This window comes from Leucopleurus acutus, assembly GCF_964270905.1.
Source record: "Leucopleurus acutus genome assembly, chromosome: 16".
Taxonomy (NCBI): domain Eukaryota; kingdom Metazoa; phylum Chordata; class Mammalia; order Artiodactyla; family Delphinidae; genus Leucopleurus; species Leucopleurus acutus.
In genome coordinates, this window is record NC_139158.1 from 83,164,367 (window position 1) to 83,188,019 (window position 23,653).

At 47.5% G+C, this 23,653-nt stretch overlaps 1 protein-coding gene across 1 annotated transcript in view; it reads left to right on the forward strand.

Moving 5' to 3' along the window:
- Positions 1-9,213, forward strand: part of VAPB (VAMP associated protein B and C) — a 48,997-nt gene extending 39,784 nt beyond the window's left edge. The window contains exons 4-6 of the mRNA XM_082857583.1: positions 3,063-3,143; positions 5,095-5,271; positions 7,496-9,213. Coding sequence (XP_082713709.1) covers positions 3,063-3,143; positions 5,095-5,271; positions 7,496-7,654 — 417 coding nt within the window. The 3' untranslated portion in view covers positions 7,655-9,213. The remainder of the gene's footprint in view (positions 1-3,062; positions 3,144-5,094; positions 5,272-7,495) is intronic.
- Positions 9,214-23,653: the final 14,440 nt, after the last annotated feature.

Below are 23,653 nucleotides of genomic sequence, written 5' to 3' on the forward strand. Positions count from 1 at the left end.
GTTTCCTTCATTTTTTTTTTTCCCCTGCTTAAATACATGTTTAACTCTGTCTCTTAATTTTGGTAAAAATAAGATGACTTCATTTTCATAAAATAAATAATTGATATATTACAGTTGGCCCTTCATTTCTGTGGGTTCTGCATCTGTGGATACGGGCCAGCGGTCCTAGCATTTTATGTGAGGGACTTGAGATTTTGGTAGCCGTGGGGGCGGGGCCCTGCAGTCAATCCCTCGTATTGATTTTTCTAGAAGAAGATCATAATGGTAGTTCTTCCCCAAGGTTTCACTTGAATAAATCAGCAGGCATCCTGGTGCTGTGAGTGTGTATCACAATATACGGATAAACCTTAAAAAAATCCACAGCACCAGTGAGGACAGACTGTGTAGCCCTCACAGTTTGGGAAAGAAGGGCAGGACTGCCGCAACGTTTTCACCGCTTTGCAGTTCGCCAGCTGAAACTAAGAGACTGAAGTCATCCGAGGAATGGCTGCAAATTTGAGTTAGCTGGGATGCACACTGTACCGCTGCTTCTCTTTCACAGTTGTATACTAGGTGCTGTTTTCATGCACAGCCTACCTTCGTGTCCCCGTGCCACCACACAGCTGCTGCTTTTCATCTCGGAAAAGCATAACCGACCATCTTCACGCATGTTTAACTTCTGGGTAGGAAATGAAGGGTAAGCTAGATATTTGGGGGTTTCAGAGAGATCAGGGAGAGTAGGCTTCCTTTAAGATTCCTTCGAAGAGGAATGACTGTTGAGACATTCGCTACTTTTATTTCCTGGAACATGATGTGTCACTTCATGTTACTTTGTGTGACCAAGGAAATGTATGGCAAATGCAGAATGTGGAATATCCAGGCATATATTCTGTTTGGCTTCTGCTGCATGGCTTGGTGAGAAGAGCATGGGCTTGGGTGCCTTGGGTGTGAAGCTGAGTTCTGCCTCTTACTAACATTGTGGCCTTGGGCGATGTTCATTAACTCTCTTGAGGGTTTGGTCACGTGTAAAATGGGGATGAACACCTAGTTCACGTGGCTGTGGTGGGATTAAATGTGCTGTGTATGTAGAACTTGGCGTAGTGTCTGGCATCTGGCAGCTGTTTTATCTGAGCACTGTTATAGGCCAGGCACTCTATATACAATAAAGGTGAATTTTGCTTCCATGATAACTTTTATAACAGTTAAAACTTTTTTATATGAAATGTACATTGTTGGAAATTTTGGAAATATACAAATGAGCAAAGATAAATCTGAGTGACCTGTAATTTGTTTATACTAAACCCAACCACTGTTAATGAGAGCCTTGTGCTGCTTCTTTACTTTAAAATATTTTTCTCTATATTGTGATATACAGAAAGTTGAAAAAATAGTAGTGCCTACTCATCTAACCTTTACTAAGATGCACCGTTTAACATTTTGCCACGTTTGCTTCGTTGCTGTCATAAACTTCCTTTTTTGCTGAACTACTTGGCTGTAAGACACAGACTTCATGACCCTTCACCACCTATAACTGCTTCAGACAAGGACAGCCTCTTACATAGCCACAGTTCCATTGTCACAGCTAAGAAGCTTAACATTAATTCAGTAATGTTTGATAGAGAAACCCATGCCCATGGTCACCATTTTCCAGTTGTTCCAGAAATGGCCTTTAGTTTTTCTTCTCCTGGAGCACCCTCACCCTTTTTACAGTCCAGGCCAGTTGACTTGCAGAATGTCCCACATTCTGGATTTGTCCAATTATTTCCTCATGATTAAATTCAGGTTAAATGTTTTTGTTTTCTTTTTTTTTTATTTTGGCAAGAATATTCCCTAGGTGGTGTCATGTATGATGCATCATATCAGAAGGCGTTTAATGCCGTGTTGTCACTTTTGGTGACACTAAGTTTGATTACTTGGTTAAGATGGTGAATGCCAACTCTCCCCAGTGTCAAAGCACATTTTCCCCTTGTGGTTAATAGGTAATCTGTGATACTCAGAGTAATCAGATACTTGGAGACCACATGAACATCCTGCTTGCCGGCGAGCAGTCTTTCACTCGGTGATTTTTGGCACCCAGAGATGATCCTTGCCCGATGTTCTTTTGACACATGCACGCAGGCACACGTACACTCTGTGTGTGTGTGCGCGCGCGCGTGCAGAGGAACAGACTTAAAATATTGCTTGTAGTTTCTTCACTTAACATCCTGCGGATTTTCCCCATGCAATTAAACACTCCTCAGTATCCCTTGAATGGCATGCTATTCCACTGACTGTACCTGCCATGGTTTATTTGGTGGTTCCCTATTGTTCAACACAAAGATTATTTCCCATTTTTGGCTCTTGGTACTGTGTTGCTCTCGCTGCCTCCTGCATGGTTCTGGGGTGAGGGTGGGGGAGTTCGTTCCTTTTTCTGTATTGCAGCCTTCCTGCTATGCTGGTCTGTAATGATCAGAACACCTGGGATTCCTGTCCTCCACTGCCAAAAGGAGGAGGAGTAAGCCAGAAGTGCATCCTCCCAGGACATGGATTTAGTCAGGAAGATGTTACTGCCAGCACACTGAGGCAGTGGGGGTCAGCCCAGACAGTGGCAATCACAGGGAGTGGCCTGCCAGTTCTTGTGCCCTGTTGGTAGTTGGCAGGGTTCTAAAACCACTCCCAGATAGCACATGCTTACTGTCTCTTAAGAAGGACGTGCCCTGTGAAGTAAGTTGTGTTTTCTTAAGGAGAGCCCAGATGTCCTTAGGCCATCCAGTTGCAGTTTAGAAGATTCCTCTTGGGTCAGCAGTGGTCTTCTCTCTCCCGTGTGCTTCCCGCAGACTGGCGACAGGAGGAGCACTGGTGGGCTCTGAGGGGTCCGGCAGCAAGACTGGGGTCTGTGAAGAAGAGTATATATTCAGGAGAGCTAGTGCGTTTAATCTTGTCATGTTAAAAGTATTGAAATCTCAGCAGACTTAAGTTCTTTATTTGATATACATCAGGGCTTTCTCATTAAGAGTATTTTTCTGAAATTGTCAGTTATAGGAAGAAAATTATTCTTCCAGCAGCTTTATAATATCCTGATTATTAAATTTAAATTGTTTTAGTGGAAGGAGGCAAAACCAGAAGACCTTATGGATTCAAAACTTAGATGTGTGTTTGAATTGCCAGCAGAAAATGATAAACCAGTAAGTATGTTTCTAGTTAACAGTAATTGATGTTGCAAGCTGATGCTTATTTGCATACCGTCTCCTGCAAAACCAAGATTTAAGTTGGCAAATTATTTTCCTTCTTCTGATGTATGAAGAAAAAAATAAGCTGAAGTTAACAAGTAAGTGGGCCTTCATGAAATCTGCCTTTGAGAGACTTGCAGAAAGACAGCTAATTGAAACATTTTTTCCCTTTGAAAAGTGCAACCTGTTGGCTGTTGAAATGTCATAAATTCTAAAGAGCTTCTGTGACTTGGCAAAGTTATAGGTTGCTATTTAACGGTGGGTAAGACCAAAACGGAATAATTTGCCGCTTATCGTGGTGCTTGGTGGACAGGTGGTGGTGAGCTCTGAGGTTCTGTTGTTCTACAGAGTGCCGCCTGTAGGCTTCCCCGTCTACACTTTCCCTCAGCACCACCTCTCTACCCCTTGAACCCCACCCACCTCTTCAGTCAAAATATGCTTTTAGATTAGGATTTCTCAACCTCAGCACTATTAACACTTGGGCTGGATAATTCTTTGCCGTGGGGGCAGTCCTGTGTCTTGTAGGATGTGTAGCGGTATCCTTGACCTCTGCCCACTAGATACCAGTAGCACCCCCTAGTTGTGACAACCAAAAATGTCTCCGGATATTGCCAAATGTGCCCTTGCTGGGGCGGAATGATTCCCTGTTGAGAATCGCCCCCTTTGCTTTCCGAGCGGGTGAGGGCAAGGAGCGACTTCCTCCAAGCTGTCAGCTCTCTCTTCTCTGTGTGAAACCCAAGGGATAAGCCTGTCGTGGCCCTGGCTTGTGAACAGTTGGAGAGAGAAGATTGTATCAGTAATGCTAATGTGGACCTCCCTTCAACCTAGTCAAAAAACTTATAATAAATTGTATTAAAAACACAGTTTAAAACACATGTAGAACATTCAACCACCCTGGCTGTTAACAGCTGGAGGTGGGAGATAGAAATGCTCACCTCCTCAACATTACCCTTAGCCGTCTCCAGGAATGCTGATGCTTTGTGTCAAAACCACGTAGCATTTTTTTTCTGCTCAATAATTGACCACTATCGTTATCCTGTTGGTTTGAATGGCACTGGTCCTTTTTTCTTTTTTTCCTTCCCATTCCCATTACAGTCCTGGGAAGGTCAGTTATGGACGCTGTGAGATCTGTGTTCTGGCCCTAGCTCTGTGCTAGGTGATTAGCTCTGTAAGCTGGGGCCTTGCCTTTCAGGGCCTCACTCTTCTCACTTGGGAGAGACGAAGGGTAGAGCTCCTAGTTTTCAGTTTGCTGCATGGAACCCCCAGGGCAACGATCCCCAGTTATTTTATTTTCCCGACACACCTGAGTGCTTCCATGCCCTCCCCCCACTTACTGATTCATCCCCAACCGGTCTCCAGAGTGTGTCACAGCACAGTCTTGGCCGAGGAAATGGAGGAATGTGGTGCTTCCCCAGACTGAAATATTGTAGACACTGAGTTTACTGCACCTTCCTTCCATCTTCATGAAATAAATCGCCCTCTGTGTTACGTCCCCTCTGGCCTTCTTCCGAGACCCCCACTCAGCCAGCCCTGGGGGTGTTCAGACCTTCGTGGTGACAGTAATTTGTGGATGGTAATTCCTGAGCTTGCACAGTTACAGTGTGCTAATTTCTGCATGGCAGGACTTTGATAGTGCAGTATGCACGGCCCCTCCTCTCTTTCTTTGAAGTGTTCGTCTCAGCCGAACTTCATTGTTTGCCCTTATCCATAATTTCTGGAGCGCAGTTGCTTTAGATTATTAAGATACTAGATAAAGTGATCCATATTAAAAGTAAATGTGACATTTTACAGTGTGGATGAAACGCTACCACGTGTGGTGTTTGCTGAGAACTACTTTTTACTTTGCATTAAAAAGTCCATTATTACATAGTTGGTGACACTCGGGCTTTCATTTATTTCTGAACAGCATGATGTAGAAATAAATAAAATTATATCCACAACTGCATCAAAGACAGAAACACCAACAGTGTCTAAAGCTCTGAGTTCTTCTTTGGATGACACTGAAGTTAAGAAGGTGATGGAAGAATGTAAGCGGCTGCAGAGTGAAGTTCAGAGGCTGCGGGAAGAGAACAAGCAGTTCAAGGTAACAGCGTTTTATTTTCTGATCATCTGCAGGGAACAGGGGCTTTTTCGCTGTGATCTTGGGTGGGGAAGTTGATGGACCCCTGCATTTGTAGAGTTGTTTTATATTTGCACAATATAAACTCTTGTCACCTCGTATAAAAGCAACAAACAAACAATCCATTAGAGTAAATTGAAATTCAGTTCTGAGACTAAAAATAAAACAGCAATGGCTGTCTTGAATTCACATGTTCAAACCCCACTCCATCCCCACTGGATGAGAATCTTTTTTAAGTGGGTAAATACTGACCTGTATTCTGTTTTAACACAGCATAATTCTGTTTCATGAGGATCCTAAATAGGTCTAGGCAGTAGGGTCTCATCCTGCTGTTAACGCGGTGAGGAGACTGGAGGTGGGAAGCTGTCGCCGTACATGGGTGGAAATTACAGGGAACCAGAGTCTCCAGCTTGTGGCCGTTGACCCGGCGGTTGGCATTGGAGGGAAGCAGGTGCACTTCGCTTGGTCTTGGAGGCCTGCGGTGTTGTGGAAATGACCAGCCAAACTTGGGCTCGCTGTGAATCTTTTTTAGTCACGGCGGCTCCCAGGCCTCTGTTTGCAAAACCCCTTTAAGGCCCCTTCCAGTGTTAAAAGTATGTCTGTTTCATACGCAGTATTAAAGAGAGCATTTCTGAACGTCTGGTCATAGGGTCTTTCGTTGCAGCTTAAATCTCGAGGCCGATCTGTTCTCTGCATCGTGATCATGTCCCCCAACCACATGATAGGCTTTTTCACTGCGTAGCGCCAGGTGCACGTCATAAATTCGTGGCAGTTGACTTTCCCTTCTCTTATTCTAGCAAGGTAGTAGATACAGGAGGGCTGACAGAGTTTGGGAAATGGCATCATCTTCTTTCTTGGCAGTAATCTTGATTTGACTTCCTTTAGTAAGGAGTAAATTATGAAGCTGACACGCTACTTTTTGGCTAAAAATCTAAGATACGCCTAGAGGTTCTCCTTGAATGTATTGCTCTTCAGAAACAGACTTCTGTGCCATTTAAAGTGATAAATAGGTAGAAATAGCTTCTATATAAACCCAATAAAATAAATGCTGTATTGCTGTGCCCATTTTTTTTTAAAGTTAATCAAATAGCACCAGTCATTTATCACTGTGCAGTCGTATTGGCCATGCCCCGTGAGCAGAGTGTCTTTTAAAATATTATCGGGTGAATCTTGACATTAGAAGATTCTTTATCTTGCCAAACACTGATTTCTTGTTTTGTGGTGTTTCATCCTGTCACTTGGCCAGCACATTTCCTAAGGCCTTACCTTGTACCCCCTCTGTGGTTACAGACACGGGCAGTCCCTGCCCTTAAGATAAGCTCCCTGTTAACCAGGGTAGCCGGGGAGGCCCCGACGCGAATACTGATACCGAGTGTGATGAGCGGTGCCACCGAGGTGGCCATGAGTGTCACGGAAAGTCTGCTCGGTGGGTTGATGCCTCTTGTCTTCAAGACCTGCTAGGTACTTGCTGAATGTGAATGGACTGAAGCAGAAGAAGAGAAGGTGCAGCTGCTGTGTGGGCGTCAGGGATGAGTCGAGGGGTAACTAGCCGGGGTAGGAAAGCCTTGGTGTGCGCCCCGTTTGGGGACGTGGAGAAAGCAAAAGGTTCTGTCCATACAGGTCTGTGTGTGCGGGGGGATGGCCATGTTATCTTCATGTGCATGAGAAGGAGAGTCATTTCCTTGGTGGGAATTCCATGCATTAAGTAGAAAATATTTGAGATGCATGTATCAAGCTCATTTTAATATTACACACATCACAGTTTTGATCCAGCAGTCTACCTGTAACTCATCAGATATCAACTATATACAGAGCTCTACCTTTGAAAGCTTCCAGGTCCCCCACTTGGTCGTTTCTTGTCATTCTTTTCTCTGAAGAGTTTTTTTCTGCAAATCATGGGGAACCAGGGAGTCCCCTGCTTAGATGTGTGGTATAAAAAGGTACCCAGCAGCACTGTGTAGGATGGATGGGAGAAAAGAGGGGCTCCCGGCAGTATTTTTGTGGTGGCCTCAAGCCAGTCTCTTCTTCTGTGTAGGCTTGTTTCTCCATTTGCAAAACGAGGAGGTTGGACCTCAGCATGTGATCGAGTCTGGGCATCACCGCCCCCCCGCCGCGTCCCCCAAGCTGTACAGTTGACTGCTGCTCTGGTGCCTTGGCCTGTCTTTGAAACGTGTGTTTGCTCCCGTAGGAAGAAGACGGACTTCGGATGAGGAAGGCAGCGCAGAGCAACAGCCCCGTTCCCGTGTTAGCTGCAGCTGGGAAGGAGGAGGGCCTCAGCACCCGGCTACTCGCGCTGGTGGTTTTGTTCTTTATCGTCGGTGTAATCATAGGGAAGATCGCCTTGTAGAGGCAGCAGGCAAAGGATGGTAAATTGGATTGATGGCTCCGCCATGTCATGGGATTTAAGTGTATCATAACCGCGTGTAAAAAGAAGTTAATGTATGATGACATCTCACAGGTCTTGCCTTTAAATTACCCCTCCCTGCGCGTGTGTGCTGCCGCACGCGTGCACACACACACATAGAACATAAAATAACAATCTTTTAGAAAGTTTAACACGTATAGTAAATGATCGGGGGAAAAGAATGATCCTTATTAATGACAAGGGAAACCATGATTAAACGAGACTGGCATGTTGTACATGTCATTTTAAACACTTGTAGCCTTGGTCCATGTTGCTAATCACCTCTCTTCCAACACGACACTCTTCCTTGCCTGTTGGTGCTGGCCCTCGGGGAGCTGGAGCCCAGCGCGGTGGAGAGTGCATCCCCCCCAAGGTGTCCTCCCCGCACTGCTCGCTCCCTCCGGGCTGCTCCTCCATGTCTGCCCCGGCCATCAGTTCCCTGGGACTGATGGACAGAGTCTGAGGCCGAGAAGAACGGCGCTGTGGCGGCATCGGCTACGCTGGGAGGTGTATGTTGCCCGAGTGACCCAATACTCTGGAAATAGAAGTCAGTGAAGGCTTTGTTCTCTTAAAGGGACCAAGCTAGATAACCATTGGTTCATGTCATGAGATTGAATTGTTATTCAGAGATGTTTAATGCATATTTAACTTATTTAATGTATTTCATCTCATGTTTTCTTGTCACAAGATTATAATTAACTCTGTGGCCTAAAATCACCTGTGCTACCTAACTCTGCTGGGTGAAGCTGGCATTGCTGCTGGAGGTTCTGGGCTGTACACACAGATGGAGGTGCGGCTCATTGGAACGCTGGAAAACGGCTGCCGGGAAGTGGTTTTCTGTGCAAATAAGTAACGACTCTCGTAGGGAGGGGAGTGCTTAGTAGTGGCAGTCAGCTCTAGGTCACGCTCTCTGTGGGGAAAGGCAGCCGATCTCTGTACTGTTCTTTCTTTCTCCACTCCTCAGCCACCACTCACGCTTCAGCACACGTGCCCCAGTGTGGCCCTGACCTTCCCCGTGTGGCCCTAGCTGGGGATCAGGGCATGTGAGTCAGGCAGCAGAGGGGTGAGCAGAGAGGAAACCGGCTTGGTGGGGTTGGGAGGGGGTGGGAGAGAAACGTCAGATAATCCATCAAGTAGTGATCGAGAGTTTGTGAATTAATTTTATGCCATAAAAGACCAATCCAATTCTGTTCGACTATGTAGCATCTTTAAAAGAAAAAAAAAATTAAAATAAAGCCCCCAAATTAAGAGTTCTTTTGTCATTTTGTCACTTGTGCTAAATGGCGGGGGGAGGGAGACATTATTTTTATCATTATTATTTTGTCATTGGAAGGTTGATTTAAAAATGAACCCTATCGATGAGAAATATAACATGTTTACTGTACATCCTGAGAACTCGCGGTAAACGTTGACTAGACCTCGTTCTCAACCACACACCCATGGCGTCAAGCTATGGAAGGCCGGCTGCCCGGTTATAACTTACTCTCCAGTCTCTATTCCGTGTGGACCCAGGTACTTAGGAAAAGGAGTGAGAAGACTGAGCTGGGAGGCATGTGCTTCCTGCTGTTTTCTCCAAGTGGAGTAAAACCTATCTGAGTGTAGGAGTTGCAACGAATTGCTCTTCATGTGGCTTCTAACACCTCATGACCTTGAAAGGAGAGTGATGGGGGGGGGGTGCCTCAAATAGTGCCTGGGGGTGCAGTACAGTCCCGTTCCTCTAGAGCAGGAGTTGGTAGACATTTTCTTAAAGGATGTTGCCGTGTGTGCCATTGAAACTTTATTCACAAGAACAGCTGCTGGGATTTGGCCCGTGAGGCTGGAGTTTGCTGGCACCTGTGGTCGAGTGACCAGGTTCTCAAAAAGCGTACCTGGGACACTTGTGTCTTAGGTCTTTGGAAGTGACTAAGTGTTTCGTGTGCATCTAGAAGGAATTCAGCTTCTCCGAGGATGGTGGCATTTTGTGTGTAGCTAAAAATCAAAATCTAAAATCCAAAGTTGTCTCTTAAAACTAATCATCCTGTGAAACCTCTTTCTGTTTTCGGGGCTAGGATTTGGTGAGCACTGTTGAGCTTTTTGACTGAGTGGAAAAAGGGAATATCTACCCCCCCCGCCCCAGGGAGAGGAGGAGGGTGGTGATGGGCAGAGCGGACACCATGCCAGTGACCCTGGTCAGTGAAGTGTGTGTCAGGGAGGAGAACGTGTGTGGAGCAGGCACTGCTCTGGTTCAGGGACGATATTAAGAGCCACAGACACTCAAGATCTCGAACCTGGAGAAGCACGCACTTTTTTTTTTTTTTAATTTTATTTATTTTTGAACGTTTTGGGTTTTCGTTGCTGCGCGCGGGCTTTTTTTAGTTGCGGAGAGCAGGGGCTACTCTTCGTTGTGGTGTGTGTGCTGCTTCTCATTGCTGTGGCTTCTCTAGTTGCAGAGCATGGGCTCTAGGCACGCAGGCTTCAGTAGTTAATGGCTCGTGGGCTCAGTAGTTGTGGCGCAGGGGTTTAGTTGCTCCGTGGCATGTGGGATCTTCCTGGACCAGGGCTCGAACCCGTGTCCCCTGCATTGGCAGGCGGATTCTTAATCACTGCGTCACCAGGGAAGTCCCAAGCATGCACATTTTGGGTGTCTTTTCTGGAAAATGAGAGTAAAGCAGGTAGATTGGGTGTGCGGTCCTGCCCCGTGGTCTGTTCTGTCCTGAGAGGGTGAGAGTCAAGTCACTGGAATAAACTGGCTTAGAGCGAGCCCAGGCTGAAGCTGGTTAGGGTGCTGGCCGGGAAGGGAGCCTGGGCGGGCGCAGTCAGGCTGCTCCGGTGCCTGCTGCCCTGGTTACTGGCTCACGGCACCTCTGAGAGCGGTGCCCTTGTTTTAGAAATACCCGCCACCGGGCTCGCAGATACGGGAGAGATGCAAGCAGTAACAGAGTCCTGTAAATTTTTATTGATTGAATTTAAAAATTGGTAATTTAAGCTCCCTCGGCACTTTACAAAATACCTGAAAGACCAGCAGGCTATGTTATTTGTAGGTATGAGGACCCGGCTTTCATTTTTTTTCTCCTCCTAGTTTGCATGTTTTCCTTCTCTAGTCTTCTAAACTGCTGGCACCAGTGCTAATAAATACTGATAAAATCAAAATTGATTTTTACCAGTGGACAGTTTATGCCTAGAGAGACGGCTTATACCTACATAACACAGAAGGGGGAAAAATGAAGAACCTCCAGTGATCCGTGAAAACCTAAAAGCTTTCAAAGAAATCCCAGGAACAGAATTGCTGTTGGAAGATACCAGTACTGGACTTGCAGGCTGTGTTGAGTCAGATACAACTGAATGAGGTGATAGCCCAGAGCTAAAGAGCCGTTCAAATTAATTTGAAAACAAGCTGTGTGTGTGTGTATATATATAGCATATGTACCATATGTAAGTAGCTTAACATTTTTCAAATGGTGCCTATATTTTTTGCACACAAAAATCTTTATATTTGCAAACTCAGAATCCACACCAAAATAGAATGCCTTTTGTCATCTTCAGCTCCTTCTTCAAAGAACTGGCCCAATTACAAGTTTCTGGTTGTGGGTTGTTTGTGAAATTCTTGATTAAAAGAAAAAGAGAAAAGAAAAACGAGCAAGGTGGGACTTGGGCTCGGAAGTCACCTTGAACACTTGAGCAACGTTTAACCTCCGAGACCTTGGCAGGTGGAGAGGCCGCTGCTCCCCCTGCTGGTGATGGCCGTTCACTGACTCGCGTCTCGCTGGGGCCCTGGGGCGGGAGCGGCCTCTTCCTGTTGAGACAGTCGGGCTAGAGGAGGAGGAGCTTTAAATAATACATGGAATTATCAGAGTTCCCACTCTGAGGAGGCCTGGCTCAGTGAAGCTTGGGCCGAGGTTGCTGCTGCCGAGAGATGAGCGGGAATGGGGTTGTATTTAGAAAGTCCCCTGCACGGTAGACGGAAGACTCCAGCTCAGGGCACGCAGATCCGATAAGACCCGAAAGGGCGGCTTGGGACCACGTGTGCCCCACGAGAAGCGGGGTCCCTCAGGGTTCCTGGCCCGATTGGGTTTGGAGAAAACTTATTAGTCTTTTTAAAAGCCTTCCTCAGCCAGAGCTGCTTTGACAGTAACCTCTTAGAGAAAGTCGCTGTTGTTAGGACGCCCTCCCACCCCGTGCAGAGCATCCGATAGGTTCACTCACTGGCTTAATGCTCACGACGACTGTGATGGGGATGAGGGCGTGAGGGCTCTAGTTTTGCACGTGAGGAAATGAAGCCTCTGGGAGGTTAAACGGGGCGGCTTGTTAGTACCTCTCATTTGGAATGAAGTCAGTCTCTGGCAAGCCTGCTGCGAGGGCCTAAATCGCCAGGACGCTGTTTCAACCACAAAAACCAGTCAGAGGAGCGGCGAGAAAGGCCTCGGTGAATTCACAGGGGCTGATCTCAGCAGCACTGATCTTCGGCCACCTTCCAGGTGTTTGCCTTCGTCCCTTCTGCAGTGATTTTAAAGATAAAGTAGACAGAATCAGGACTCTCCTTCAGATGCTTTGTATTTTGCTTTTTGAAACTAAGCACACTTCAGGCAGTGAAGAAATGTGTTTTCCATTTTCTCACTGCCTGAAGATCTCTGCATGATGCTCCTGGGGAATGAATTTGGGGGCTTGAGAAAGAAAATTACTAGCTTGTCTCAGCGAGGTGATAATGAGAAGGCTTTCCAGGGAGGCTTTACGAAACTTGTGAATTAAATGGGAAGCGAAGGCAGTTCATTAAAATTGGTGTCACAGAAGTGGCCTGCTGAGGTTCACAGCAGCCGAGCCGCTGGTCTCAGACCTCTCCCCCGAGTTAGCGCTGTGCTTCTCCGGGAAATCACTGGAGGGGGCAACAGCAGACCCCGACGAGGCACATCGGCGGACAGGCAGACTGGACAGGCTGTGAACGTGGATCTCCAGCGAGATGCACAGACCCTTTTCCTCCTGCGTCTGAATCTCACCAGCCGTGTACTCAGCACGCAAGGCTTGGCCTCCAGGACCGGGAGTTGGGGTACACAAGGCCCTACACCCCCGTGCCGACGACACAGACCCCACTCTTGTTAGCTACGGCCCCGCCACTGAAAAGCGAGGTGTCCTTCTTATTGTCATCACAGAGGTATTCTGAAACATTTAGAAGACGTGAGCACACACAAACAGTTGTGTGTAAGAGTTAAAAGTGAAACCAGTAGAGGTGGATGAGAAGTTGTCTCAGTATAATTACTTCAGGTTTTCTTCTTAGTGCAAATAATCATCAGAAAATGCCTGCATCCAATCAGTAGGGAAGGAAAAAAGAACTAGCAACAAGGATACAGCTGTTATCTAACATGCCATATATATTTGCAATTATGATACCTTGGAATGTTGCCACAATATGGATTGCTTTGATTAAAAGATGTCAGTTGAATAAAACAGTACTGTGGGATAATAGTTTTCTGCTGCTAAGTAAATGCTAATGTTTGTTTTTAAACCAGGAAACATTGATCCTGTGACAATACCGTATTACAGTTACTTTCTTATACCGCAGGGTTGATGTGTATTTAATCATCTGGCTCAGGGTGGGTGGGTGCAGGGCTGATGCTCACTCCCCCGTCCTGCTCACCTCTGCATCCTGAACGGCAGGAGCTCCGCCCGGCTCCCGCAGGTGCAGCTGCGGCCCCGGAGGGTTTCGTCTCACTGATAGCCAGCACCGAGTCTGGCCGAAACAGAACAGGTTACTTTTTGTTTGTTTCCTTCAGCAACTGCCAACTAGGGGAGACAAATCAGACACCTTAACCTGATTTCATTAAGGCTTAGTGCTAACAAGAATGCGTAGCTTTTTGTGATTGAGGATGATGAATTAGCATGCATGTTTCTCACATCAGCTCGACGGTTTTCCATGTAATACGAAGAGGTCTGGTTCTTTTTATGAACTGGCTGCCTGCATTCCCATCTGTCTTTTGTATTTTATTTATTTTTTAATTTTTTTTTTTTTTTTTTTTGCGGTACGCGGGCCTCTCACTGTTGCGGCCTCTCCTGTTGCGGAGCACAGGCTCAGCGGCCATGGCTCACGGGCCCAGCCGCTCCACAGCATGTGGGATCCTGCCGGACCTGGGCACGAACCCGTGTCCCCTGCATCGGCAGGCGGACTCTCAACCACTGCGCCACCAGGGAAGCCCTGTCTTTTGTATTTTAGAAGTAACTTAAATTCAGCTGTTAACCTCTAGTGCAGCATTCATTTAAAAATACTTTTTTCCCCTTGATAATTTTCTTTGGATTCAAAGGTCAGAGTTTACTGTCTGTCCTACTGAGACCATGTGTATGTACAAGAACTGCTTCTTGCTTTTCACCACTCCCTCATTCAGCAGACGTTGATCAATTTACCTTCTCTGTGTCTGATCCCGAATGAGATGCTGGGAAATTACTCAGTGGGAAAGAGTGTGTTTTTGTGTTTTTCATTCGTAAGCAGCCTCCGTAAGGTGCCTCACGCTCCTACCTAGACAAACGCAAAATACATTTGGTTCTCCTTTCTCTTGCTAGTGTTTCATTTTTTTTTAAAGACAGTTTGTAAACTGCTGCCATTTGGAACTTCTTTAGGAAACTCAAAACGATCTATTTTTATTTAAATGCTCCCTTCACCTCCTCTCAACAGTTTTGAGTAAAGAAGTAGTTTCAGTCGCACGTGCTGTTCTTTCCATGCTGTGTGTCTCACTCGCTGTCACTCCCTGTCCTGGAAAGAGATCTCTGTGGTTTGTGATCAGGATTTTTATTCTGCCTTCAGTATGTGTTAACGTTTTGGGAATTGAGCATTTTAAGAGATGTCTTAGAATGCTTTCGTTTTCATAATGTTTCTTTTATATATTTTAAGTTGTATGCCCTGTTTTGACATGGAATTCCTTTAAAAAGCTGGTGTAGGAAAGGACTCTTTACCATCGTACGTGTTGGTTATCTGATGTGTAATGAATTCACGGTTTTATGGCTGATTTTCTGTTCTCCGGAGGGAAGGAGGTGTGTTTCTGCAGCGGCCAGCTCGAGAGAGCCGTTCACAGCATGTTCTCACATGTTCCGTGTCAGCCTGATGAAACCTGCCCTGCTGAGGCATGAACTTCTGTACTAGCCATCTCCATATTATGTTCAATAAATTCTGCGCTCTGAATGTGTTTAAAGGATGCTTCAGTGTACGATTATTTTGAACAGATGGCCTATGAGCAGTTTAGCTGTGCTTTAGAGAAGACGGTGCAGCCCTCTCTCACCACTTCTTAGGAACATGAAATTGGTTTAAGAGAACAATCAGATATTTTGTGCCCCAAAACAGACTTACGGGATGACTTAGGTCAACCTTCTCATTTTACTGATGGGGAACCTTTTGCCCAGAGAGCTTCGCATGGGGGCCAGACCTGCATCCCCGTGTTTTCCTACTGGGGGAGGCGTTTGTCATTGATTTACTGATCGCTCACTGGTGTCCAGTTGCCTCCAAGCCTGCAAGGTGGGGTGGTGATGGTGTTTAAGCGGTGGCTGATAGGCTCCATCTTCTGATGTTATCTTTTTAAAACATTCCTGAAAACATTTTAACCTCTTTGGGAAAGTTACACATGCCAACAGTAAGACTTCATACAAGACCAAAGGATAGACAGCTCCAAGTCAGTGCCCCCCCAGGCCCAGGCCCGCTCCCCTCTCCAGGGGCTCCTGTGCCCCATTCTTGTTGGACTCTCTCCAGAGAGCCTCTCCCTGTGCACCGGTGTACGCAGAGCCCTCGTGTGTCCTTGCGCACAAGCGGCAGCCCACACGCCCTGCCCCATCCTGAGTGCTGCATGTGGACTTTGTGATGCATCTTGGAGATCGTTTCATGGCCTCAACACGTCTGAATGGTTCTGTAGTTCTCCTCTGGGTGATGTGCCCATCATTTCCTTAACCAGCCCTCTGTGAGGTGCACTTAAGTCATTTCTGGTCTCGCTGCTGCAAACACAGCCACAGCAGACTCCCCTGTAAATGAGACAGTTCCTGGAAGAGAAACAGGAAAGGGCGCCTGCATGTAAAATTGGTCATGTGACTCCACATCGGCTTCCAGAGGACGTGGCAGCACGTGGTCCCAGCACTGCCTCCTTCCCTGTTCCTTCACCAGCATGTTGCATCGTCCACCTTTTTGATCTTTGCTCATCTGAAAAGCGCACTTGGTTTCCCAGCTTTAATTTGGGGTTCCTTTACATGAGGTTGAGCAGCTTTTCATACGGTAAAGGATCTGCAGGGACATTAAAAGGCCACACAAAGGGCTGATGACGGAGAGCAAAGATGAAGATTCTGAGGACACACACTTATGAATGTGCAAATAGGAATCTAGACATGATTTTACTAATAGGAAAATCACGTGCAGCAAAGGGTACAGAAGTGGATTGGGCAGGGGGGGGGAAATCGCCCTTTGTGGCCAACGAATTGAGCTTGGACTGTTGACCTGCACTAGCAGCCTCGCTACTGCACCACTCCGAACATCTTTTGTCACATTCCTGGGGTCCTTTGACTATGGAGTCCACAGAGGATGCGAATGGGGTGGGATGTTTCAGCCTCCCAGTCCAGGGAGCTTCTGTAAGAGGGACTGAAAATGGTGGTAATCCTTAAAGGGTTAAAATCCAAGCTGTGAAACAGAGGCCTTTTCAAACAACAAAAGGTGCCGTTCTGAGGAAATAACCACACCAATTTGCCATTAGCTTTCGTTAGTGCATTAGAAGACAAACCTCCCTGAGAATCTGCCAGGGTCCTGTAACGGGAGTGACATGCCCCGTCAGAAACTGAGAATACCCTCGGAAATTGTACTCGGAGTCTAGACTTCCTTTTTTTTTTCAAGTAGAACTTCTGTTTCTTAGCGACGTTTGACTGCTAAGGTCACGTCAAAGAAGCAGAGAAACAGCAAAACTTTGGAGAAATACAAAATTAGTGTTATGGACTTTTGCAAAAATGTACTTTTATGCTATTTCAAAAATGTTAGGAAAATGTGTATGCAAGGCAGGACTCTATTTTTAAAGACAAACCAAGACCGACCGTTATATTTTAAGCCCCTCCTTGTGGTCACATTGCCAGTCCTAAACGTGATTCCAAAACATAGAAGTATCTTCCATTAGTAAAGATGAAACCATCAAAGAATAGCTATCCAGGCCCTGCGGCCCTGTCATACTTTGGGTAATTCCCTTCAGTCTCAGACATGGAGGATAAGCCCACTTTGCAGAGTGAAGATGTTATCTTCTCTCATCGTCTGGCACTGCCTGCTCTACGGCACCGTCCCTACCCCACCACCCCTGTCCCCCCAACTCTCTGTCCCTTTACTGGATTAAGAGCAATTTGAAGGGACGTTCTAGGTTTTGTCATTGGATTTGGTCGTGTGGTATTTTTAATTTTGTTTTTTAACCGAAGCATTTCGTGTACATGGTATAAAAAGCCAAACAGTTCTCATAGGCTCATAATGAAACCCAGCAGACCCCCATCACTCCCAGCTTCCATTGCCTAGAGGCAGCCGTTTTAGCACTAATTTCTTCTGGGTATCAACCTCCATATTTCTGAATAATATGCCTGTATTACTTTTTCTTGGTTTTTCATGTGTAGATACTGTCTACTGATTTCCTCCTAAGGAGGATGAGGATTTAGCTCCAATAACCTTTCTCTCCATCCCTGCCCCTCTCAGAGTGTTATGTCGTCATTTCTGGCTGTGTCGGCATGCTTTTGCATGATTAAGACTACTTGAAATATTGTTCACAGCTCTGCCTTGTGTGTTCTATGATTATATTTCCCTTTTATCCACAGTCCTTTTCCCCTCGGAGTAACTAAATCTCAGTGCTCTGTTTGCTTAGTTTCTATGATAAATTCAGCCCCAGACTCTGACAGAAGTATGAGTCTCTTGAGTACATTTGCACATCGGGTAGTCTGTGATTTTCGTCTTAGAAAGGTCCCCCCTTGGAGCTCTGCGTTCTCTTGCTACTCTCTGGACTGACGGCTTCCTAGGCTTGCTGCACGGTTCTCAGCCCAGGAGGGCTCCTCCCTGGCTTTCATCTTGGGAACTCCCTTTGTTCTCTTCTGGGTTTTGGATTTCTTGTTTTCTGCATCTCTAGCCTTCTCTTCTTTCACTACCTCCCTTTGGTGGAGCACATCCTTTAGCAGGTTTCTGACGGAGGAGTATGTGGGAGATCATTTTTCTGAGAACTTTGCGTTTCTGGAAGTGTTCCATTCTGCCCTCACACTTGGTTGATAGCTGTACTGGTTATAAAAATCAAGGCTGGCCATCATTCAGAGGATTTTGAAGCATTGTTCACTGATTGCCAGTTTCCAGTATTGCCCGTAAGAAGTCTAAGGCCATTTTAATTCCTGATCCTTTTTCTGTTTCTGGGGAAATTCTTCAGCTCTGATTTCCAACTTTCTTTTGATTTTTTTTTTCTGCTAACGTATTTATCATTTTCAAGAATTCTATCTTTTCCACTTACTATTGTCTTACTTGCTAGATATATATAATTTTCTTTTCACCGTGGATATTATCGTTCTTTTGTTGTTGTTCTAGAAGCTTTCATTTTGATGTTCTACATGAGGGACTATACAGTGGTTGTGGTCTTTAAAAGGTTAACATTCTTTTCACCGAGGAAAGTATAGTTTCTGTTGTTCTATCTCCTGCATTATCTACTGCTTACGACTCACTTTGGACTAGGTTTGTGTCTCTGTCATTTTGGAGGTTTTCTCAAATGCCTGGTTATCCTTGACCATCCTTAGGTGTTTATTAGTGAAGCACTAAAAAGCTGATGGGAAGCTGCATGGGTGAAGGTGGGATTTGTTGAATGGTGGGTTTGTGTGAAAGCTAAGTGGGTAGGGGCCTAACAGACACCTTTTTGGGGAATGTCCAGCCGTCAGTATCTGTAGTTGGTTTACCCTGGGCTCATCTCTCTACAGAGGAATCTTACAGCCTCCTTCCTGGCAGCATTAGTCCGGCCGTCATCTCTTAAGAAGGGAGAGACTGTGCGACCTCACCGCTTCATGTGTAGAGTTGCCTTTACTCCCTCTATTTTCGGTTTCATACCTGACCTTGCCCTGGGTGGTCTCCACGTACGAAGATCCCCTGTTTAAACTGCTGGTTGTTAGAGGGGTTAGGGAGGGAATCTGGGGGCAAAACTCCTTTTATAGACTTGCAAATGGTCCTCCTGTTTTCAGCCCCACTGCTCTCCCGCCTCTGAGGCGCCTTGGGCCACCAACTCCTAAGCCTCAGAGCACGAGTAGACATGCTTCTGAGCTCTACCCCTCTGATCAACCTGCCAGCCCTTTTCTTTTGCTTTCCGTAGCCTGCTGTCCATGATAAGTGGCCCATCAGGTTTCCAGATTCCAGAATTTTGCTGACATCTCTTGTTGGCTGTTTTGTCTTTTCCTTTTTTGTTGTTTATCTGTGTGATTTTGCGCCTTTTAATTCTTTTCCTGTAATTTATTGGGACTTCAGAAGGAATTGGAGGGGAAAGCATGTGTTCTCCCTGACCACTTTAGCCAGAAGTTTGGAAGACCGTCCTTCCAAGGCACCCAGTGTAGTCTTTGGCTCATGGTAGGTGCTAAGTCAATATATGTAGGTCTTATTAAACTGGCATGGCTGATTTTAACAGAAGCAATAACCACCTAAGTTTTGTGTTAACTTTTTTTCTCCTGAAGGATTAAAAAAACACCAGATGTAAGCGGAAGAGTAATAAGTTGTTAATTAATAGCCCTTAGGAAGTAAATATGACATCACTGAGAAAAGACCCATCCTCACTGAGAGTTTCCTGGTTTAAAGCCATTTCTCCTCGAATATATCATTGATTCCTCCGGATTCACTTGCCAGCTATGGGTTTTCTGGGTGTTGAGGCTGGGTGGCTCCAGGAATTACCAGGTTTCAACTCATCTTGCTGGTGGGGAAACTGAAGCAGCGAGAAGGAAAGTCTTAGGTGCGTCTGTGAGGTTGAGGGGCCCCAGTCTCCCTGACCTCTGTTAAGTATGAGAAACCTGGACTCTTGGGGGACCCCGTGTCAGGCCGTGTTTCCCCCTCTGTCGGGACAGCAGTCCCTAACGTCCTTCCTAGAGAGAGCCTGGCTAGCAGAAAACAGGTGTCCTCAGGATCACAGACTTGTGCTCTGCCCATCTTATTAAAAAGAAAAAAAAAAAAAAATTCCAAGCTGTTATTTAAAGTATGTGGTTATCATCTTGATGCTTGAATTCAGAGTACTTCCAGCCAGGTCTCAGAGCATTTCTTCAAGTCATCAGTGTTTATTGAGCCCCTTACTCTGTGCCAGGCTCCGTTCCACACGTGGGGGCACAGCGGGGAGCCAGGCAGACAAGGGCTGGCTGTCAAGGAGCTCGTGCTGTCGATGAGGGAGGCTGACCAGGCAGAAGGAAACGAGCAAATAGGGTATTAGAGACCCTGAAAATTGCTGTGGTGGAATAGAAAGGGTGCCCTGGTGGGCAGAGCACTCCAGGGAGAGGGGGGAGCTGAGGCAACGAGCCTGAGGGGGACCGAGTTCCAGAGAGCAGGGAGACCACCTGGCTGGGCTGAGGGAGGATGGAGGTGGCAGAAGGGGGACCCGGGGAATCCGGGGGTCACAGGAGGGCTGGCCTGGAAGCTGAGAAGGTGAGTCCTCAGGAGTATTGGCAGGCAATGGACTCCATGCGCACATCCATCTGATGGGGGCTGTGGGTGACAAGGAACTGGCTGGCTGTCACTTAAGGCCATCAGGGGCAGACTCGGGGTCACATGCTGCTGCCCAGGTCCACCCCCTCCCCGCCTCCTGCAGCAGGAAGCGCTGCCCCTCCCGGCTCCTGCCTGAGTCAGCGGCCCCAGGGCCCGGGGCAGCGCAGCATAGCCCGCGTCACCGCGTCACCGTGAGCCGTGTCAATCACGCCAGCAGCACCGCTGGGAGATGAAACACATTCGCTTATAGAAAGCAAAGAAAGAACTTCTTTTGATAACAAGCATCTGTTAATGGGCCTCTGAGAACTGTATACAATTTAAACTTTTTATTAAAAACAAACCCAAAACATACTCATTCACCCCCCTGGGAGCCTGTGCTATGGAATTGCAAACTGCACGGGTTTGTTTTCCTTTTCCTTTTAAACGTGGCTGAACATACAGTGGAGAAATTTATTTTGTTTTGTTTTGAACTACAACTGTGGGTTTTACTTTCGCCTCTTCTGCTTAAAGCTATCTTGGGGTTCTATGTGGAGGGTCCAGACTTAACAATAAGGTGGGTCCCCATCCCTGGGAGCGTCCCCTCAGCCCTTGGACCCCAAACCCACCGCTCACTGGAGCCTAGAGTCTGGGAAGCATGGTTTCTTGCCCGGGAGAAAAGAGCCTGGGATTTTCTGTCAGCACCAAATGCTCCAGACCAAGAAGCCGGGGATGGGAGGGTGCCTCAGTCCAGTCAATGGGGCCAGGAACCTTCTCTCTTCCTGAGCACAGGCCTCCTCATTAGGGGAGGCCCAGCCAGTCCCACAAAGCAGCTCTGAACTGCTTTCCCCAAATACGGTCACGAATCCCACCCCTGCCAGGGACCAGAGTCCCAGAGGGACACCCCAAGGTGGAGGCTCAGCTCTCAGGCTCTGGGGCCTGGCTGCGGCGGCCTCGGGCTGGTCCCTCTCTGCTCCGAGCCTGCTTTCTTTCTGCAAGTTGCAGAGTCACACCCTGCACTGTGGGGCCTCCCTCCCAGGACGCCAGGCGTGTGGCAGTGACTTCTTCGCTGGCAAGGGTTAACCAGGATCACCAACGACCTGGTTTACCCAACTGTATTCACTGAAGTTCTACCGTGGGCCAGGTACAGCTGAAGCTGCTGGAAGAGATCCCAGTGACTGACTCAGTCCTTCCCTTGAGGCAGAGAATAAGCGTGGATAAATCAGACACTGATCAGTAAGCATTATAAAGAACAGAAAGCAGAGTGACGGGATGGATAGATAGGACAGCCGGCAAAAGGAGGCTGCTTTTCGGGGTGGGGGTGGGGGGATGCTCATGGTGGCTTCCCTGAGCAGGTGACGTGTGGTCTGAGACTTGAATGAGGGGAGCTGAGCCTCTGCAGATCTGGGGCAAGAGCTGCTGGGCAGCGGCCGTGGCACATGCAAAGGTCCTGAGGCAGGAAACAGCTTGGTGTGATCAAGAAACAGAAGGAACCCCAGTGCAGCCAGGGCAAGGGGAGGTATCGCTAGACCTGGGATTTTATTCTGCGTGCACTGGACGCCCCCAGAGAGCTTTAATTAGGACGGGGCAGTGGCGTGAAGTGAAGGTGCATAACAGAGAGAGCTGGGGTTTACCTCCACTTGTTTCATTCTCTTTCACACGTTCTCTCAAGACACTTCTCTTCCTTTCTTTAGAACCGTAATCCCCTTGGTTGACTTTAATAACCAGCAGGAACATTTTTCAGGCTGTTTAATTTTATTAAAAGATTCAAATTTGATGATAAATGCTGGTGTGGCTGCCTTAAGCCTTGGATACAAGACCTGCTCAGCCGTGGACATGTTCCCACCACCCACCCTCATCCCCACCAGGAACACTGCCACACCGCCCACCCCCATGCAGTCTGGGACTGTAAATAAACAAATTATTTCTTGTACTTTGGTAAATACGCCACGAACACTCAGAGCTCTCTGAGACCTACAGAGAGTATTAACTCGGGTTTTTGGTTTTGTTTTTAAGAAGGCTGTGTAGATAGGGTAACTTCAGCGGGCTGATTGAACCCCACACAGCCGAACAGAGGACAAGGGCTTGCCTCTGAAAGCACCGTTAGCCTCACAGACCATTGTTGTTCAAGATCCGTGATAAGAGCCAGAGACAAGGGTTCGGGCAGAGGAAGGAGGGCGTGAATCATCGCACAGCATCCCGGAAACCCTTGAGCCCACCAGGATGCCAGTTAATTTCACAGTGTACAGACGAGGCTCTGGGAACACAGGCAGGGTCCCTGGAGAGGCACAGCCTGTCCCCACCTTGATGACAGCCCCCTCTGAGCACATTAGCACTGCAGCGAGCAGGCTGGGTGAGGTGTGGCCCTCCGCTCCCTCCTCCTCCAGATGTGGCCGGGTAGCCCGCTGACCCTAGGATGGTCCCAAAGACGCGTCGGAGGTTTCCCTCCCTCCTTGTCAGCCAAGCACAGGGAATCTTGAAAACAGAGGACGCCTGTGCAGGGCTAATTACAGAGCACGTTAGTGTCACCGCTGTCATTAGTATTAATTACTTTCCAAAGGCTGGAAGCGCCGGTTTCCTCCAAAGACCTGACCCCGGCTGCCAGCCCTACACGCTGGGGTTCGGTGTGGATGGGGCTGCCTTTATTTGCTTCCTGGCCGGGGAGGGCTGGATTTACCCGCGCGCCGTGTTGACAGCTCGAGGCCTGACTCGCAGAAGCACAGGCAGGCGCAGACAAGACGCCAGCAGTCACGACTCGAGAAAGCCGAGCGGCTCCCAAAGAGGCGAGCCGAGCCCCCTGCCAGCGAGCTGAGACGTGCCGGGAGCCCGAAGCAGCATCTTTAATTCATGGCTCGGGTTTCCGTTTGTATTGCTAAATTCAAATGAATAACTTTAAACAACAACCCACGGACTCAGCAGAGCAGCGGCAGCACGCGCGTGCAGAACCGCGTTTCCATTTCACTGAATCTCAGGGGCTCAGGGAGGGAACTGGGGTGCCGTCGGGCAGGGAGACGGGTGTGGTCCACCCCCCGGCGCTGGTCCGCGCGCTGCCCGGGAAAGTTGGGAGTGAGCGCTTGGGAACTCGGAGCAGTTGACGTTGCTGCGGTGCCCGAGTTTGTGGTCATGATTCGCGTTGCTAGCCGTGGTGTAGGCTCTGCAGGCGCTGTTGAAACTCAGGTGCCACTTAGGATGCAGGCCGGGCTGTGTAACTGTCCAGGACGGTCACGGGTGGAGGAGTCTGTGCCAGAAGGGAGTCCATGGGGTCGGACGAGTGTCCTGAGGCACCGTCTGGAAGTCAGAGACCAATT